The 18,801-nt window shown below is 45.2% G+C and overlaps 7 protein-coding genes across 11 annotated transcripts in view; 5 read left to right on the plus strand and 2 right to left on the minus strand.

Moving 5' to 3' along the window:
* The window catches only part of LOC117148863 (T-box transcription factor TBX1), a 35,451-nt gene extending 22,558 nt beyond the window's left edge, over positions 1-12,893 (minus strand). Inside the window, exon 1 of the mRNA XM_033316533.1 lies at positions 12,641-12,893. The gene's annotated coding sequence lies outside the window, so the exon portion shown is untranslated. The remainder of the gene's footprint in view (positions 1-12,640) is intronic.
* Positions 44-2,461, plus strand: LOC117148868. Its single transcript, XM_033316540.1, has 4 exons — positions 44-154; positions 520-708; positions 1,418-1,509; positions 1,578-2,461. The coding sequence occupies exons 1-4, from the start codon at positions 98-100 to the stop codon at positions 2,119-2,121; spliced, it is 882 nt and encodes a 293-aa protein (XP_033172431.1). The 5' UTR covers positions 44-97; the 3' UTR covers positions 2,122-2,461.
* LOC117148865 lies at positions 2,959-5,313 on the plus strand. Of its 2 annotated transcripts, XM_033316537.1 has the most exons (3): positions 2,963-3,344; positions 3,484-3,544; positions 4,841-5,313. In XM_033316537.1, exons 1-3 carry the CDS (start codon positions 3,017-3,019, stop codon positions 4,869-4,871), a joined length of 420 nt encoding a protein of 139 aa, XP_033172428.1. In that variant the 5' UTR covers positions 2,963-3,016; the 3' UTR covers positions 4,872-5,313. The 2 variants fall into 2 exon arrangements, with proteins under 2 accessions (XP_033172427.1, XP_033172428.1); XM_033316536.1 differs by lacking the exon at positions 4,841-5,313 and having other exon boundaries at positions 2,959-3,344; positions 3,484-4,759.
* Positions 6,219-7,431, plus strand: LOC117148866. Its single transcript, XM_033316538.1, has 2 exons — positions 6,219-6,321; positions 6,392-7,431. Exons 1-2 carry the CDS (start codon positions 6,253-6,255, stop codon positions 7,268-7,270), a joined length of 948 nt encoding a protein of 315 aa, XP_033172429.1. The 5' UTR covers positions 6,219-6,252; the 3' UTR covers positions 7,271-7,431.
* Positions 8,363-9,531, plus strand: LOC117148869 (chorion protein S36). Its single transcript, XM_033316541.1, has 2 exons — positions 8,363-8,447; positions 8,534-9,531. The coding sequence occupies exons 1-2, from the start codon at positions 8,400-8,402 to the stop codon at positions 9,338-9,340; spliced, it is 855 nt and encodes a 284-aa protein (XP_033172432.1). The 5' UTR covers positions 8,363-8,399; the 3' UTR covers positions 9,341-9,531.
* On the plus strand, positions 10,855-12,298 carry LOC117148867 (chorion protein S38). Its single transcript, XM_033316539.1, has 2 exons — positions 10,855-10,978; positions 11,217-12,298. Exons 1-2 carry the CDS (start codon positions 10,934-10,936, stop codon positions 12,090-12,092), a joined length of 921 nt encoding a protein of 306 aa, XP_033172430.1. The 5' UTR covers positions 10,855-10,933; the 3' UTR covers positions 12,093-12,298.
* A 1,134-nt stretch (positions 12,894-14,027) lies between the features above and the next one.
* Positions 14,028-18,651, minus strand: LOC117146543 (protein ovarian tumor locus). 4 transcript variants are annotated; one of them, XM_033312833.1, is made up of 9 exons: positions 18,558-18,651; positions 17,691-17,928; positions 17,508-17,605; positions 17,269-17,423; positions 16,803-17,198; positions 16,612-16,748; positions 16,292-16,417; positions 14,769-16,025; positions 14,028-14,690 (listed from the first exon to the last, which is right to left on the minus strand). In XM_033312833.1, exons 2-9 carry the CDS (start codon positions 17,916-17,918, stop codon positions 14,514-14,516), a joined length of 2,574 nt encoding a protein of 857 aa, XP_033168724.1. In that variant the 5' UTR covers positions 17,919-17,928; positions 18,558-18,651; the 3' UTR covers positions 14,028-14,513. The 4 variants fall into 4 exon arrangements, with proteins under 4 accessions (XP_033168724.1, XP_033168725.1, XP_033168723.1 ...); XM_033312834.1 differs by having other exon boundaries at positions 17,691-17,925; positions 18,466-18,641; XM_033312832.1 differs by having other exon boundaries at positions 18,466-18,641.
* Between the last annotated feature and the right edge of the window lie 150 nt (positions 18,652-18,801).

Consider the following 18,801-nt stretch of genomic DNA (forward strand, 5'->3'; position numbering starts at 1 on the left):
TTTATCACGGTTATATAAGCCGTGTGGACCGCTCCCACAGTCAGTCCAAGCTTTTGACGAGCCAAGAACACAGTGATCCGATAAGAACCTTTACAACATGCTAGCCTGCAAGCTTCTTCTCGCGTTGGTCATGGGAATGCACTGCATTCAATTGGTAAGAGACTCAAATAAGATGTATCTATGCAATCGATTAGTGTCCAGTGGAGTGGGAGTGTTTTAGAAAGTGAACTGGTTATAAAAAAAGGATAAGCTTCCTAACGAACTGATCAACACTGCTTAGTACAGTGATTACAAAAGCTTAAGAGCGCTTCCTAGGAAGATTTTGAACACTGTTTCGTGGGTGGTTACAAAGGATAAAAGAAGTTTCCGTGAACTTAGAATAGTTAATAGAAAAGGATTAAACAGATGAAAGGATGTTCCTGATCCTGACCCATGTGATACTTGGATCAAACAAATATATTGAAGATCTAAACCGACATAGACCAAGGATTATTAATAACTACCCTTCTATTCTTACAGTTGATGGCGGCCTGCGTGTGCTCCGAAAAGGGAACGGACTACTGCCAAAGCTGCCAGGGATCCACGGTGATCCGGCCGAAGCCCCGATACTACGAGCCCAGTGACGTGAACCTGCCGCCGATCGGAGACAACTGCTGGTGCAGCAAGCAGCTGATCGAACCGGCCCAACTGCCCAAGACCTGCGGAAAAGTACGTGAGCTGTTCCAGTACATGAACGCCTTCAACAACCTCTTGGGCCGTCGGATGCTCGAGGGCGCCATCGAAGCCAAGACGCTGGCGGCACAGCGTCTGGCCGAGCGGCTGCAGCGTCTGGAGCGGATCGACTGCTTCAAGAGGGGCGCCTCCGGCCATCGCTATCAGCTATAATCATCCATGACTAATCCACATGCACATCCATAACCATAACCAGTGACGCCTACCCACCAGACTTAAACATACGCAATACACGAAAGAGTTGGAAAATATCATGTGCAATTTCAATTGCATATTTCAGATGTAGTAACTATATTTTAAATGAGCAGATGTTACTTATAATCAAAGCCCCGTTTATACCTAAACAATACCTATTATATAAACAATTACCTATCATAAGCATTAGCATTAGTTTCGACACCTGTAATCAGCACCCAGTGGCAGTGGCATTCATCCAACGTCATCCCCCCAGCTGCAGTTACGATTTCCGCATCGGGCATCATTATCACCGACCTAACTTGGCGTCACCATGATCAGAACACAGCATCGTCATCCAAATATATGCATAACGCCCTCATATATCGCCGCGTACGTGCTCCTAAAAACCAAGAGCTATGCGAAGCCCATGCGATAGAACCCATTTAGATACACCACCCACCGATTACCCGAACCGAAACTGAACTCTCGATTTGATCAATCCACACAGACCACGCCGTGCAAGCCCACCTGTTCGTGCCAGCAGATCAGCTCCGACAGCAGCTACGCCTCCTCTTCCAGCTCAGGATCCGTCTACGGAAAGTGAGTACAGAAAGAAACCCTAACCACATGCGATATTTTAGAATCTAATCACCACCGATCTCCTCCAGAATCGACTATGCCGCAGAGAAGACAGTGGACAACAGTCCAGCTGCGGATCCCATCAGCGTGAGTCTGGCCGCCCAGGCTGGAAAGGCCATCAATGTGCCGGAGGCGAAGTTGGCCTACGGATTTGCCCAGAAGCCCGTCGACGGTGAGAAGAAGGTGGTGTTCTCCAACGTGCCCGAGGAAAATCTCTTCAAGCTGAAGAGCGACGTGATCACGCTGAAGAAGCGCACCTATGCGAGCAAGCAGGAGGACGAGGAGGAGTACGCCGAGGAGGAGCAGGAACAGGAACAGTCCTCCGATGATGAGGAGGCGCCGCAACTCACCTACAAACAGCTCGGCTACATCACCGAGCAGTACAAGAACCCCAAGTTCAGGAAGATCAGCAGCTCCAGATCCAGTTATGCGTACAAGGACTACAAGGATTCAAGCGAGAGCGGCTACGGCAAAGTGGCCGGCAAGGTGTCCGTGGACTGTGGCTTCAAGCCCGGCCGGATCACCTCGTACCGAAAGTCCAAACGAGAGGAGTCCGACGACGGTTACTACTGAATCAAACCCATCCCATCCAATCCAATTCCAATCCTTCCGTTTGTAAATATACGCCAAGGAGAGAATGGATGTTCGTCTAAGTTAGTCTTTAAAAATATATACGTTTTTAAAAAATGCACAGCAATTGGTGTTCTAAAAATTATTACTTTTAACTTGGTTAACTATTTGATGACAATTTTTAATAGTTTTAAAAGTGGTTCATTAGAACGAAAAGAAAATGAGATGAGGCCAAAGAAAATAGAATGCAAGAATTTTACTTTGCATTAAGAACAATAAATAAACCATTAAGTGTACTTTAAATGGATTATAGTATCATTAAGTCTGTTAAATATTCCCACGACATATTATTTGACTTATTTGTTTATGAATTGCATTATTACAGTTGAGCATATTTAATGGAGATTTTACAATATTTAATAGTTTGTAATACAGTGTGTTACTTTTGAATGAATGACATGTAATGCGATATACTGCACAAAAAAATAATTCATTATTTTTTAACAAACATTTGTATAAGCTGGCATAATTCTAAATGTTTTGCAGAATACGGTTAAAACTAAAATGTTCACCTTCCGTTCGCATTGGCTAAGTTCCACTGTGGACAATTCTGGGTTTGGCGTTTGGATCTGAAGCCATCGAGACACTCGACACTGAAGAAAGCGGCGAACGTCGGGAACATGACTTTTGACGGAAAACATGACCCGCGAACTATTTGAAAAGGTCAGCGAAAACAAAAACAAACAGAGTGGCCAAGCCGGCGTCTCTGGGGAAGAAGACCTTGCCCAAAGTCAAGACCATTGGGGTCCGCGTGCTGGCCGAGATGATATAAAGAATGTGACGGTACATTCTGCGGCTAGTAGCCAGCAAGGCAGACAACCGAGAAGATCTAACCGAGATGCGATACTCCATGGCAATGATCCCGATTCTGGGCCTGCTGCTCGTAGCACTGGTCCACGCCGCTCCCGTCGAGGTTGTCTACACGGGCGAAAGTTGCGCCTGTCCCACCCAGTTGGGTTACCAGCTGAATGTGCCCAATACACCCAAGCCGAAGAAGTATGTCGGTGGCGAGTACGGCTATCGGGTGGAGAAGCCCGTCCAGACGAAAGCCAAGATCACCTACAGCTTTGACTTCACTGTGGAGCAGCCGAGGACACCGGCGCCGCCCAAGAACAATCCCGCCAAGCTGTATGCCAAGGTGGACCGGATCACAGTCAACAAAGCGGGTAAGTGGAAAAAAGCCAATCATTTCATAAAAAACTCCTCTTAAGCGGACAGTTCTCTCGTGGGCGGACATTTCTCTATAGTTTCCACCTATTTCCATGTTTTCCTCTAACAGCTTTATCTATGATTTATACTATACAGATTGCCAGGCCAAGAACAAGTCAACATGCGGCTGCTCGAGTTGCTCCGGCCAAAAACCCAGGTACGTAGCTTCACCGGTCAGGTCGCCGAACGCCATTCGTCGTCGCAGGGATCTTCGCCAGCCGGGTTCGCTGCTCCGCCGTCGGCTTATGCGCCAACAACAGATCCAGGAGCGTCCGCCACGCTTTGTGAAGCTCTACCACAAGGATTTGACTCCTGCGCAGGAGAAGCATCAGCTTAAACTTTTTGGCCTTTTCCCCGTGGAATCACCAGAGTCAGTCGCTGCCGCACCCAAGACCAAGAGAAAGACGAAGAAAACCCTGCCGAGCTGGATGGGATTGGGACGGCGTTTAAAAAAGCGAGATATTAAGGGAGAGTTTGATCTGCTGGAGCAAGAACGATCCCAGATAGATCTGACTGCACCGGAAATAATCCAGTTCATGCCCGAGACTCTGAATCCGGACTTTCGGCCCGGTCAGTGCCACATGGGCTGTGGAGCGATGACAGCATCGGCACCACCACCAGAAGAGCCAATGCCCAAGGAGGAGCAAGTGCCTCAAACGACGCAGCCTGTGCCAACGGAACCGCCAGAGCAGCTCAACTCGATTCACGCCAAGAGGGCCGCCTATGGTTACTATCCCCTGCAGATTCCCTCGCCACTGGGCCGCCGGGAGGACTACAAGTTCGTGGATGACTCGCATCTTAGAAGCCTGCTGTCCACCACTTCTGTGCCGGATCCGCAGGAGTACAGCTCCACGCCGCTGCAGTTTGCCGGTGATTTGGAATCGGTTACAAGAAGATCCTATGGGGCACCACTTACGGGTCTCGGCGGTGGCTATCCCGTGGAGCACGTCTCCGACTCTCAGCTGGACAGTATTATCTCGGGGATAGTGTACAATCATCCTGCCTACGATCACTACTCCACAGAGGGCAGTCTGGTCGATCCGGAGCCCATTCAAAAGCAACAGACCACGGATTTTCTCAAGAAACTCATCGATGGCCGGCTGGGCGGCTGGGGTTTCGATCAGGGATCGGAAACCGAGCACAGTTTACGCAATGATTACTCCACACAACCAGCGAAGACCTATGGCTACAATAGCCACACCCAAAATGGCTACAGTATAGACACCTATAATGCGCCACCCATTACGGATTACCTGAGGGCCTGGTTCTAGTGCCCAAAAATAACCACCCAAAATAAAATACATAGTGTTTAGAACTTAGTTTACACAAAAAAACAGAGAAAATCATAGACGAAAAGTAAACAAAAAAAAAAAAAGAATATAATAAATTGAAAATACATTGTGGTGTTTCTTTCTTTATTCACCCACCGTCTTCGTCTTTCTTCTCTTTGCAGCTACGGCGAAGACGCGGGCTACGGCTACTGAAGCGAGATCTTACGTTTAACCCAACAATATCAAAACCAAAACCAAAACCGAAACCCAAACCGAAACTCCAAACCGAAAGCAACCCAACCCAAACCATCGATCTGCTGAGCTCGGCTTAAAATCCAGCCGAAAGTAGGCCAGTGGAGCACTCCGCTTTCGGGTCTCCATTCGCTTGTATATATGTACATATGTATATGTATCTACGTGTACCATATAAGTTACCCCGTTGAATCCAACCTCCGATTTCTGTTTACGTGTTCCGATTTTGTCGGCACTTCAAGAAGTTGCCCCAATTAACTGGTTAATAAAGTGTTTGCTTGATTAAAATGTGCTCGATTCGATGATTTTGGGTTCCATGGTGCACCTTTGGCTTAGGGAGATATATGATTGGCATATATGATACCCCTAAAAGTATGCCCACCGAAATTAACTACACTAATTCTTAGCCAGCTCCTAATCCTAAGCATTTCAAATATTACAATGTGAGAATAAACTATTAAAAATATTACTTAGATAAACAAATAAGGGTTTTAGCATTTATTTACCTAAAGCAATTCTTCTGTTTTCTAGTCTGAAGCTCACTTATCACTAAAGAGCCACTATATATCTTATATTTTTTACCAAAAAGTACGCTTGCATGCCCGCGTATTTATCACGATCTGTCAATGGCCAAATATTTTTGTTCCACATAAACAAATGGTGGCGGTTCATCATTCAGCGACAAAATTCTTGCGATTGCATACTATTGAAAAGCCAAAAGATACTCGCAACCGAAAGCCACAAAAAACTCACTGAACTTCGTGACCAGAAGAGCAGAACATTTCTAGAAGAATACTCAAGATTCATAGGTACTAAGTAATAATAAATAATTTATCGTATTCGCTTAAGCTATTTTATTTAATGCAATGCATTAATCTATTTCAAAAATGTTTTATTTTTATAAAACATTTATCTTTTATCCATTGATTGAAGAATTCTGAATATGTAGGGTCTTTAGTACCATAGTTTATTGTCTGATTTTTGCAGAAACGAATGCGTTGTAATCCCAAGACCTTGTAATTCGGCATGTCAACAATGTTTTACAGCATCCAATTAATGGCACATACACCCATTAAAACCAACTGAAGTATCGTTAAATTATTGCCAGCGAACCCATTGACTAGTGCCAAAGAATTCGAATGACCCTGGCTTGGTGTTTTGATTTTTTTCACTGACGCATCAAGATCGCTGGAGATTCGTGGATGAGACATCTAGTGAATATGGCATATGGCATATCTGGTTATAGATCACGTCCCGGCACGCCATTTTATTTTTTACCCGAATCGAGCTACTTTTGTGGGTATTTAAGTGGATTCCATGGGAGCCGGGGCCCTCAGTCGAAATGGCAGCCGACGGCAGTTGGCCTATACTACTCTTGTTGGTCTCAACACAGGCCATTATTCACGCAGAGGTGGGTTCACTACATACACTCAGTTTATACATATTCTAAATGGTGCATATATTCTTGATTATTCGTTCAGAATCTGAGTGTATCCACGCCCGGCCCCGATGAGGAGTACAATGTGAGCACAACTCCGGGTGCGCCGCTGGAAGAGACCACCAATCGCTTGGCTGCTCGCGTTGAGCCATACGATAAGAGAGATCGGGAGCATTACGATGTGATCGATGTGGCCACTGCCACGGGCACGGTGATGGGCAAGCCCAGGAGTGGCCAGACCACGAGGATCTACACCACCGGCGAAGTGGACGAGAGCTTTTGGCTGAAGCATCTGGGCGATGACTTCAAACATGCCATCCATTTGCAGGTGGGCGGCACCAACGAAGAGTACAATCGCCTGATCAACCGGACCCAGAACGGTGTCCACGAGGAGGTGCATCACGAGTATTTACCGGGGGCCGAACGACCTGGCGGTGGAGTTCATCCTCCATCTCCACTACCTGCGCCGTACCAATCGCGACCAGCTTATCGTCAGGGCTTCGACAATCGAGCCATGGCCATGAAACAGCAGTATCTCATCCATCAGAAGACGCAGCAGTCGCATCCTGCCCAGCAACGCTATAACTATGCCCAACAGCACGCACAACACTATGCACCACCACCACAACCACAACCACAATACCCACAACACACACCACACAGAAACACGTATGCAAAGCCTCAGAATTATGGGCAGCAGAACTACAAGCCGCAGAGTTATATCATCAACTCTAGCGAGGATCAGCTGCACGCCGAGCAATCGAATCCCTCGCCGGTGAAATCAGCTGGAGAGGATCGGCAACATAACGAGGAGGAGTTGGACTCCTTTGGCGGTCAGCTCAACTTCAAGTCACCCTTCAACGACTACGGCAGTCGACCCGCGCGAGATCTCACCTACCTTCTCTATAAGCGGGGTCTCTAGACGCTAAATCCACGTCCACGTCAAACCAAAGACTTGCGGTCTCCAGTCCATTGAGTTCTATAAATGCGACTGAGCCACACACACCACACACCACACATACACACACGACAACACATCACACACAACATGAACTACACTGAGATTAAGAAAATTATTAAAAAAAATAATAAAATTAATAAAAAAAAATATATATAAAAAATTGGTATTGTTTGGATTGAAATAAGAAAACATTTTCAGTGACTCATAATACACTACTCTGCAAGTTTAAATTGAATCAACAATTTACTTTTAATGGCTTATGTTTTTAGTAACAATGTTTATAAGCTTTAAATAAGTTTTAGGTAAAACAAATGTTTTAAATATAAGATACTGTATTTCACATTGAGACGAAACAATCCACCGAAAATGATAGCATATAAGAATATTGCCATTTATTTTTTAAAATAAAGATGCCTTTAAAGAGGAATATCTTAAATGTTTTAAATGCCTTTGAATTTTAATTATATGGCTAATAAACACACAGTTGAAACTTAAACTGCATCGAAATGAATTCGTTTATAAATGTACTTATATACCATGTTAATATGGTTTAAATCTTTTTAATCTTTCTCGGAAATTTTTACAAAATTTATCTGCTCATATATCTCGAGCGAAAGATATTTATCAGTTTACAGATAAAATCTTTAAATTTGGGTGACTCTGTTGTGATTATAAAACATTCAGTATAAATCCTAAGTTAAATGTAAAAACATATGAAGGAGCTTAACTTCAAACCCAAAGGATTGCAGAGATGGCACAGCTGCAATCATCTCAAGAAGGCAACCAAAACGACACTCGTAGCTTTGCGTGGCATATTCCATCTTTGGAAGAGCTATGATTCAAGCCAAGGGAACCAACTGCCGAAAAATAGAAGATTGCGACGGGCGGAAAGCAGACTGGTGCACCATGGTGCTTAGGAGGTTGGTTGTCTAGAGATCTGGGCACGATGGCGAGACAAAGATGCGGCGCAAAATCGGAAATGGAGATGGATCACGTAGCCGGCCATGGCGGGCAGCGATTATAGGCGCTATAAAGAGCCGGAGTCATCGCCAGACAGCGAGCAGTAGACGATCCACACGTAAACGGCAACATGCAACTCGGTCTCTGGTTTGGCATTTTGGCCATCGCCGCCACGCCGGTTAGTAGCCACAGCTCATCCATGGCAATCGCATTGGGCATCCCTCTAATCTCGCAAATCTCTCTCTCTTACCTCCTCCCCCTTAGCTGGTGAGCGCTAACTATGGTCCCGCTGGCGGACACGGACACGGACACGGACATGGACAGTACCTGTCCGGTCCCAATGCCGGACTCGAGGAGTACGTGAATGTGGCGTCGGGTGGCAACCAGCAGGCTGCCAATCAGATCGCCTCGCAGGCCGAGATCCAGCCCACGCCGGAGGAGGCCCGTCGTTTGGGTCGCGTCCAGGCCCAACTCCAGGCCCTCAACGCCGATCCCAACTACCAGAAGCTGAAGAACTCCGAGGATATTGCCGAATCTCTGGCCGAGACCAATCTGGCCAGCAACATCCGTCAGGGCAAGATCAAGGTGGTGTCGCCGCAGTTCGTTGACCAGCATCTGTTCCGCTCCCTGCTGGTGCCATCGGGCCACAACAACCACCAGGTGATCGCCACCCAGCCCCTGCCCCCAATCATTGTCCACCAGCCTGGCGCACCACCAGCCCATGTGAACAGCGGCCCACCGACTGTGGTGCGCGGCAATCCGGTGATCTACAAAATCAAGCCCTCGGTCATCTACCAGCAGGAGGTGATCAACAAGGTGCCCACTCCGCTGAGCCTCAACCCCGTCTACGTGAAGGTCTACAAGCCCGGCAAGAAGATCGAGGCCCCACTGGCCCCGGTGGTTGCCCCCGTCTACAGCCAGCCCCGGGAGTACAGCCAGCCCCAGGGTTATGGTAGTGCCGGAGCTGCTTCCTCCGCCGCCGGCGCCGCCTCCTCTGCCGATGGCAATGCCTACGGCAACGAGGCTCCACTGTACAACAGCCCCGCGCCCTATGGCCAGCCCAGCTACTAAGTTGGTCATCCTGGGCACAGGTTGCTCCTCAGCTGCGACAGCTGGTTTAATTTAAATTTTTGTTTTTTTTTTTCTTTGCCGACTACTGAGCGCAAATAAATGAAAAAATACTTGAAACGTAAACGTTTTGTCATCAATTATTTTCGACCGGAAGGGGCTACCAAAGTGGCAATAAAGCACTTGCTCGAGCACATATTCATAAATATACGAAATACGAAAGCATGAGAAAAACAAATAATTATATTTAGTTATCTTCAAAAATAAATAATCAAGGGGAAGAAGTATGAACATGAAAGTATATATAAGTCTGTAATTGATAACTCTACGGTCATAAAAATATTTTAACTATTCTATAAATATGCACAACATGGTACGCAATTTATGAGATACAATTCGAAAGATATTGGATTGCATTATCATGAATGAAATTATTTCACACTCTTGTGATGGTAGCTATCTTATTCCAGTTATCGTTTGATTGCGAAGAATGGGATCAAAAGGTCATCTTTATCAACATTTTGTTGATTCCGGAATGAACAATAAAATAGCATAACTCTGAATTAATGGAGCAACTATTATTTTTCAGCCTCTTTTCTTTTAAACAAAGAATATAGCACTTTTAATAGTTAGCACCTTTTATTGCATGAAATACGCAAACTTGTTCTTTAAAACCACCAAATTTACATTACAGTTTCATAAGATTACATTGTTTTAGAACATTATAAGAATTGGAGATCTTTTTAGTTGTTTGTACGCCTTTAAATTCCTAGTTGGAATAGCTAAAGATCCATGATATTAAAAATGTCTTCTTGAAATCTCTTTGCAACTAGAGATTTACTTTATCTGACAACTATTAAGTATTCATTTTTATATAGTACTATAAACCGAGGGTTAATCAGTAACATGTATTTTCTAAATTAAAAATGGTCATGTTAAGATAGCCACTCTCCAACTATCTAATCACAGTTATAGCAAGAAATCCAATACAATTGAGATTCTCCGTGATTCCTTCTACCTATTCCCAATTCAGACAATCGAATCTGCGCAATCCGTGTGAAATTCAAGGACTACAGCTGGGCAATCATTTCCCACTATCCACTTACACCTCGGATTGCCTCTTATTCCGACTCCCGGAGTCTTGTGTCTGCCAATGCGGAACTATTTTCGCTATCTGAGCAGACGTTCGGACCTCGATATGCGGCGGAGATTCACAGCCCGGCTGTTGATTCCGATTCGGTGGCAATGTGTTCGTTGTTATTGTACAACGGGCAATGGGCACTGGGCAGTGGACAGTGGGGTTTTCGGGTTGTGGCTTCTACGTAAGTGGAAGAGACGCCGTGATATGCGCTGGCAGCGATGCGTGCGATCTATCAGCATTTGGCCATGTTTCGCTCGCATCGCGTGGGCCCGGAGCGGAACAGCCGGCACCGGAGTTGGCATCAATCCAAATGTCACGTACCCGGAGCCGGAGACGCGTCCGGAGCATATTTAAAGTAGTCGGCCACCAATGGAGGGCAGCAGAAGACAGCAGACAGTCCAAGCGGGAGCACACCAGAAGCCGAAGAGCAACTGGAACTGCAACTGGGAGACAAGATGACGAGATCGACCTACATTTGGGCGCTGGCCGCCTGCCTGATCGTAAGTGTTCAAGCTCGAAATCTTAGGATTAATCCCAAGAAAACCAAGTCTTTCAATTCTGGCTGCTTTCGTTTGTGCCATGTAAATCGTACATGAAAAGCAACTTGACGTTCCTTTAAATTACTTGGAACGGAATCAAGCTATCTATCGATTTTAGACCTAAGATCATTATGGATCTCAAGAAATTGTATATGTCGATCCAATTCTAATCCATTTTCCCCACCTTATTTACTTTTAGGCCTGTGCGAGCGCCAACTACGGCAGTTCCCAGGGCTATGGACACGAGTCCGGAAGCGGCGCCTCCGATGGCGGTGCTGATGCCGCTTCAGCGGCCGCAGCTGCTGCCGGCGGTGCCGGTGGAGCTGGTGGCGAGTACGGTGGTGCTAACGCCGGTGCTGGTGCTCTCGAATCCGGAGCCGATGCCGCCGGTGTGGCACAGGCTGGCCAGAGCAGCTACGGCTCCGACCAGAACATCCCGTACAAGCCGGTGAACACCAAGGGCAACACCCTGACCTCATCGATCACCTACCCGCAGAACAAGGGCGAGATCCTCATCCATCGTCCCGCTCCCATCATTGTCAAGCGTCCGCCCACCAAGGTGCTGGTGAACCATCCTCCATTGGTGGTGAAGCCCGCTCCCGTGGTGCTCCACAAGCCCCCAGCAATCGTTCTCCGCAAGGTCTACGTCAAGCACCACCCACGTCGCGTCAAGGTTGAGCCCGTGTTCGTCAATGTGGTCAAGCCCCCAGCAGAGAAGTACTTCGTCAACGAGAACAAGCAGGGCTACGGACAGGGCTCGCAGTCCCATGGACACGGCCATGGACACGGTGGCCATGGACACGGACACAGCGGACACGGACACGGTGGACACGGTGCTGGACCCCATGGTCCTGGACCCCATGACGGTGGCCGTGCCCTGCCCGCCTACGCTTCGGGAGCTGATTCCGCTGCCGCCAGCGCTGGCTATCAGCTGCTCCAGAGCGGCAACCAGGGTCTGTCCGCTCTCGCCAACATCGCCGGCGAGCGTGAGGGTCCCTATGGTCCCGCCCCAAGCCATCAGCACTATAGCGCCGGTCCAGCCGGACATGGCGGCTATGCTGCTCCCGCCTATTAGGTAGAAGATGCGGAGGAGTTACGGATTGGATGACTGCTGCGGCTCCGGAATCAACTGAAGCGGCTGGTTTAGTCATCCGCTTATCCGGCTGATTAGTTACTATGTTTTAATAAATAAAACACAGCCTGATCGACCAACGCCCATGCCTACGCCCACGCCCACTCATGCACACCCCACTACCACCCACCCACCCATTCAACGGCCCAGGAGGGGCGTGGCACTCAGGTTTCTTTGCAAACAAATAAAAAATTTGAAAAAAAAACAAAACAATTATACCCAAAGCTGACTGTTGTTTTCGATGAAGGGTGAAATCTGGATGCGGGTTATATTTAAATCAAAGTGTCATTAGATAGATATACCCTAAAGATCTTGAGGTATCAATAGTCTTGGGAAAGTAGAGATACATATAAAAACATATACAATATATATAACAAATAGGTAATAGAACTTATTTTATACTTTATATACCATTGATATCATTGTCGGATGTTATTGGACACCGAGTGCATATGATGGGAATCGATTTAATGATGGGAGAACTGACTTACCCGCAACTTTATTCGCAGCACCAAGTGTCGCATATAATAATACAATAAATCCGATGCGCAGGCTGTCATTACACACATCGTTCGGTTGTCCTTCCCATTGTTGTGCGGTATGCCAACGGTTCCCATGCAATTGTTCAATAACAAACGGGCGGCAAAATCGGACGTAATGATAGGTAATGCCAAGAAGCGATCGGTTGATGACAGGTGGAATCGCAATGTAGGTCGCCCAGTGCCGCCCATTTGGCAGTTTGAAAATTCAGCATAAAAATGCGATACCTTTGCACAGAGATTTCAGTCTGTAAGCAGAAATAAATTGAGAGCATTAATAAAATAACCAACTAAACAGAATTATTTAAGCGAGCCAGAACAAATCGGTTTCAAGTTCAAATATTTTTTGCGAACACTTTTCGGTGGTAAAAAAAAAACAACAAACAGAGGCGAAATGAGTAACTTATGCTTCCTTGTAATGGGTTTGTGTTTCGCATTAATCGCCTTCTGTTATGGACAAGTTAGTATTGTTTTAACAATGACTGATAATATGTAAACTATAGAATAACAACGAATTATATAATACATTTTGTGCAGGGTATCACAGAAAGTCCTTATAACCGAAATTGTCACAGAGACATATATTGCTTATTGCCCGATTCAAATTAAACAAACCGTACAGGTACGTTGCTAAATTTAAATACTAAACTACCTTATGTACATACAACGATTTCTGTGATACCATCGTATTATAAGCTTTCAAGTTCTTTATTACTTTAGTCTATTTTGTAATTCTTAGTTTAAGATACTTATTTTCCTAATTTATTCCAACTAGCCCTCATCCAAACGGACAACGGAAACCAGCATGGAGGCGTTGCACTCCTTAACGCAACTCATCTTTAGCATTCTGGATGGTTTTAACCTGGGTTAGTTTTAGCATACCTACTAAAGTAATTGTAATTGATGGAACTAACGAACCTTATGAGTTTTCCAATGCCTAATCTAATGTTCTTAGTTGTAAATACTTTTTGTTGTTTTTTTTCTTAGTTAGTATGCACTAATTGGATGTATTAAAATAAATGCATTAAAATAAACTATCTGCTTATCAAATATAACAGCTTTTTTCGGAAACTATACACATAGACAAACAAATTGCGACACAAAAGACAGTACATACAATAAAGACAAACTTTTACAATGAAACTAAAGGATTACATCAGAGTTCTTAATCGGTTGGAAGATCAGCGTGGATGTGATGTGACGAGGTGAGGTCAAAGCAATCCAAGCCAATCCAATATAATCCACACCTTTTGTTTGCTATCTGAATCGCGCCGAAACACGAGAATACCACGTAATTGCAGCACCTGCAAAAGTCTTTTGTACATTTTGTCTCTTGCGCTGCAGTTGAATCTTGTTTTATTTATGGTTAATTTGATGGTACATTTTACATAGGTGAGTCTCTAGCCGAACAGCGAGCACATAAATATATATATATATATAATATAATAATATATATACATATATATGTAAGAGTATGTAGATATTTTTGGTTGGAAGGGTTTTAAATAAATCATATAAATATGTGGTGGTTTGATTTCGTGACGGCTTACTTTAAAAAAATTCGCATAAAATTACGTTAAATTACATGTTTAAAATGAAGTTGGGTTGACATTTGCGTTAAGTTATGCAATCGATTGTTGTACAGAAGCTGAATGGTTAATGCTAGAGCGCCAACGACCAGGTGGCCTATAAAAAGTTAACTACAAGTTTAAAAGTGAGATTAAATTTTAAAAGCCGTTAATTGCAATGGAATGTAATGCCTTCGATCCGTATGGCCTCTCTCTTTCAAGTGATCTGTTTTTTCCCCAGCTCCCTTTTTCTTTGTTTAGGGATGACGCGGTGCAGCATAGACAGCTGCCGGCTGAGATTGGGCAGATGAGGGAACTGGTTGCAAGGTGGCTGCCTGCTGTTGTTGTGGCTGAGCCAACGGGTCCATGTTATAGTTGTTGATCACCTCATAGGGGGACACAACCGGAGCTGGCATGCCCCAGGCGTAGGGATTCTGAAAATGGTCGAGTGGCGATATCGCCATTGCCTATAGAACATTTTGAATTGGTTAGTGGTTATGCATCACTCCTACCTGCCCTTGAGCTGCTCCCGCTAACTGTGGCGGTCCCGCCTTGTGGAAGAATATCGGCTGCGGTGGCGGCGGTTGGAGCAGCCTCGGCGGCGTTATCAGATGATGATGCGGCGGTGGAGTAGTGTAGAAACTAAACTGACTGCCATTCGAGCTAGGCGAGGGCGTTGGAGTGGGCAAAAAGGCCGCTGGCCCCAGCGAATCCTTAATATCTTGCAGCTGCTCCGGACGTTTGCCGCGCACCTTAACCGGATTCAAATTGCGCTTGGCGTAGGCATTTTTCTCAAGCGGTGACTGCTCCGTGGCATTTGCCACCTCTGGCGAAGGTGGTGGTGTTGACTCGGCGGCAGTCAAATGGTCATCTGTGGCGCCAGTGACTACAGTCTTTCCTGCCTGTTGGTCAGTGTTGTTCTGCTGATGGTATCCAAACACCGCCATTTCATCAGGCGGCGTGTGATGCGTCATGCGCCAATGCAAATCAACGCCCATGTTGTAGAAGTGTCTCAAAGTTATTATATCCACTGGCAAATCGTCACCGTTTAGGTGTAGAGAACGACGTGGCTCGTTAACTCCGGGAACAGTTAGCGGTGGAGAAGGAAGCGGCATAAATGGATGCGGTCCCGGTAAAGCAACAGCTCCCGGTGGTGGTGGAGCATAACCACCGAATGGCATGTACACACAACCTTCGGTTGGAGGTGGATGCGGTGTTCCAGAAATGGGGAACTGAAACTCCTCGGCAAGAGCTATCGGAGATGCAGGCCAAGGTGGCGGTAAATGCCCAGGACGACTCGGTATCATGGGCACGTAATTCATATACTGAGTGGGTGGTGGCGGGGCAGCCGAACCCGAACATTGCTGGTTTTGGCTGGAACTCGAGTTCTGCGGCTGAACCCTTGATGCCTTCGTGCGCTGGTGTTGCTGCTGTGCCTGCGGCTCTTCACGATCCCGCTGCTCCGTAGCCGGGTTCTGGTCATTCTGTTCAGAATCTCTATGATCCCGCTGCTCATCGTCCTGAATGTGCACATCCTGATGATAGCAATTCTCCGCGGGCATGTAGCCTTGCATCGGAATCAAATCACACTTGCTGGACTCAAAATACTCAATTTCGAACAGCTTGTTCTTCTTCCATTTGGCAGACTTGTTGGCCTTACCGGCAAACTTGGGCAACGGCATGCGAGGCATCTGGCGATGATAGCGGTATGGCAACGACCATGGGCGGTACTCTTCTGGCGGCATGGGATGGAGCGATTCATACGGGACCTAAGCCAACAGAAATGTTCATATATTAGTAAGCTTTCTATTAAAGCGAAATAGTTATAATTAGCTTCGGATACCGAAAACTGTGAACCCTTGCAGATCAATTATTTTATAGATTTATATACCAGTAGTTCCTTGGCCCAAAATTAATATACTTTTAACTAAACTTTAACAAATTCAACGAATTGTTGGATATGATAATCGTTTCTAATCGAAATCTTTGCATTTCTCTGCAAGGGTCTGGAAAATCAGATAAAAAGAAGAGGTACCACTAATTTTTTGCCAATCGTCTCAACAAAGATGAGGCCGTATTTCTTGTCTTTGGAGATGTTTTGAACGTGGCACGTGTACATCTCCGTTTCGTGCGGCAATTCCACCTTGCACTTGGCGCCCACCTGGAAAACAAATAACACGGCGACGAGACGAGGAAGGATAAGGCAAGACATACATATATAGTAAAGTAAAGGGTGTATCGAGTGTTGAGATGAAAATGAAAGTGTGTTAATTTGGATGTGTGGTTGACATGAAACGTGTGTGGGTGTGCGTGTGTGGGTGTGTGTGTGTATGCTAACGATTATGCCCAGTTTACCTTAAAGTTATAGTCATTTATGTAGACATTGTAAAGCTTGGCTTCCTTGCGCATATCGTTCCAGCAATCAAATTCTATATTACGATACATATTGGGGTCCATGGACTTGGCCACCTTGTAGGGAAACGGAGAGATACCTAAAAGCAGAGTATTATGTAAGCGTTTGATGTATGAAACCCCCCTTTACTGACCATCATCGAGCAGCTGGCGGACACAGGACTCCAATCGGTTTGGACACATGGGCAACATATCGGTTAGTTCGTGGCCACTGCTGCCGGATGCCTTTCGCTCCTCATGGTTTTTAATCTCTAGCCGTCCTCCCTTTCGAGCATTAATGCTCTGATTTCCATTGGTGCTATGGAAATTGCACAGCATATAGTTTTCCAGTATGCAGTTGGTGTCCATCGGCAGATCAAGCTTAAAAACTCGTCCATCTGTGCAATGAATGCGAACCATATAGCCCTTGTCATCGAACTCCACATTGAAGCGATCCCAATTGAAGGTGTGTGGATGCAACATGATCTCCACAGCAAAGGATACGTCAGGCAATTTGAAAAGCTTCTGGTACAGCAACTTAAAGGCGACAGCTGAAAACAACGTATGCGTACAACGTACATATATAAAAAGCAAAAATGTATATATTAAAAGGCTACCTACATTGACAAATGGCGGCCCTTTCTATATATTCAACGTCATAAACCGAATCGAAGTGATTCTCATTGTTGAAGAAGACACGGAAGTTTTCCGCATAGCGACGATTAAAAATGACGCTGGTGCCCATGTTGAAGGGCTCATACAGGATAACATTGCGGCTGGAAGACGTACAGATCATCATCATATTGATATATATTGATAGAATTGAATAGGAATATACATAGTAACTAAAGATTATTTACCGATATAGGCAGGACATGGCGCGTAGTTCTGTCATGGTTCCATAGGTCTTGGGCTTGGACATGTCCTGCATGTAACTATCGAAATCGCCAGGGATTTCCTGGGATATAAATAAAATATTAGTTTCGTTTTTTTTTACAAAATGTGTAGAATGTTAAAAGATTCACGACGGGAAGAGGCCTTACCTTCTCAAAGATGCGTCGTTTTAGGGTCATGAAGCGGACGCACTCCAGCCGAATCTCGTAGTGCAGCATCTGGGTGTCGTACATCTGCTCCGCGATCACACGGAACAAACTGGAGGCGTCCCGGGCCGTGTGCTTACGATAGAGTCCACGGCTCTCCAGATACTGGTCATACGGATCCGGGGCCTGCCGGCTGCCTGACGTAATGGGGCGCTGCAATTGCATGTCCATGGCGAATCTTCTGGAATCGAAAAACTTACATTTTATTCAATTCATTTTTTTGTTTGTCATGTTTTTCCATTGAAGTACATGAATTGCACAATTAACAGTTAGAAGAGGGCCCTGACCCCGAGCTATTTGACCTTCACAATCACTTTTCACCTGCTATCTGCTGTCGTTTCACTAAGAAGTGCGCATTACCTTATTACTTATTTTAAGTTGACTATTGTATAGTTATACCATTAACAATAATAGCAGAAAAGCAAATTTGCTGCAATACACATATATTATTAACCAAGTATTAACCAACACCTTACTAGCCGAGTGATAGAGCGAGAAGACAATAGGCACCTGCTAATTCAAGATGGCGGAGTAGAATGACAAACGAAGCAAAGGTGATGAAGCTGATGAAAACGAAATATTTATTTAAATCTAATGATTAAATTAGCCTCTTGTGCTGCACCTAATTAATTAAATTCGTTTATTTGATTTCACTCGACAAATTGCCGTTACTATAAATGTTTTAACTAATAAATTTCAAATCGCATCGACATATTACCGGTGTTCTGATGTTCTTCTGTTCTACAAATTCTATTTTTATAAATAGTTAACAATTAAATTAACAATTAAAAATAACACTGGCATCCGCACCTAGCACCGTTACACGAAGAATTGAAGCGAATGGCACGATCTAGCCTTCCAGAGAAGCCGCGTACTAGAATGCAATCGGAAAGTGCCTGAACGAACTTCCATTACCTGGAAGGATGCAGACAGGAAATTAGGCAATAGTGATGTGCAAGCCATGACTATTAAAAAATGGAGTTCGTGATTTTATCAACAAAATAAATGTGTCTTGTCTTATTATTGAAGGGCTATTTATATTAATATAATATTT

Source organism: Drosophila mauritiana, chromosome X (genome assembly GCF_004382145.1).
Source record: "Drosophila mauritiana strain mau12 chromosome X, ASM438214v1, whole genome shotgun sequence".
NCBI classification, from domain to species: domain Eukaryota; kingdom Metazoa; phylum Arthropoda; class Insecta; order Diptera; family Drosophilidae; genus Drosophila; species Drosophila mauritiana.

Bases quoted from the DNA above. Each gene is read 5' to 3' on its own strand.
- LOC117148868 (XM_033316540.1), top strand. From the start codon at position 98: ATGCTAGCCTGCAAGCTTCTTCTCGCGTTGGTCATGGGAATGCACTGC. The intron at 155-519 runs GTAAGAGACTCA...CTATTCTTACAG, and splicing joins GAATGCACTGCATTCAATTG to TTGATGGCGGCCTGCGTGTG. The intron at 709-1,417 runs GTACGTGAGCTG...CAATCCACACAG, and splicing joins TGCCCAAGACCTGCGGAAAA to ACCACGCCGTGCAAGCCCAC.
- LOC117148867 (XM_033316539.1), top strand. From the start codon at position 10,934: ATGACGAGATCGACCTACATTTGGGCGCTGGCCGCCTGCCTGATC. The intron at 10,979-11,216 runs GTAAGTGTTCAA...ATTTACTTTTAG, and splicing joins CGCTGGCCGCCTGCCTGATC to GCCTGTGCGAGCGCCAACTA.
- LOC117148869 (XM_033316541.1), top strand. From the start codon at position 8,400: ATGCAACTCGGTCTCTGGTTTGGCATTTTGGCCATCGCCGCCACGCCG. The intron at 8,448-8,533 runs GTTAGTAGCCAC...CCTCCCCCTTAG, and splicing joins TGGCCATCGCCGCCACGCCG to CTGGTGAGCGCTAACTATGG.
- LOC117146543 (XM_033312833.1), bottom strand. From the start codon at position 17,918: ATGGACATGCAATTGCAGCGCCCCATTACGTCAGGCAGCCGGCAGGCC. The intron at 17,424-17,507 runs GTAAATAATCTT...TACGTCTTCCAG, and splicing joins GCCATGTCCTGCCTATATCG to CCGCAATGTTATCCTGTATG. The intron at 16,749-16,802 runs GTCAGTAAAGGG...CTCTGCTTTTAG, and splicing joins CCGCCAGCTGCTCGATGATG to GTATCTCTCCGTTTCCCTAC.
- LOC117148865 (XM_033316536.1), top strand. From the start codon at position 3,017: ATGCGATACTCCATGGCAATGATCCCGATTCTGGGCCTGCTGCTCGTA. The intron at 3,345-3,483 runs GTAAGTGGAAAA...TATACTATACAG, and splicing joins GATCACAGTCAACAAAGCGG to ATTGCCAGGCCAAGAACAAG.
- LOC117148866 (XM_033316538.1), top strand. From the start codon at position 6,253: ATGGCAGCCGACGGCAGTTGGCCTATACTACTCTTGTTGGTCTCAACA. The intron at 6,322-6,391 runs GTGGGTTCACTA...TTATTCGTTCAG, and splicing joins AGGCCATTATTCACGCAGAG to AATCTGAGTGTATCCACGCC.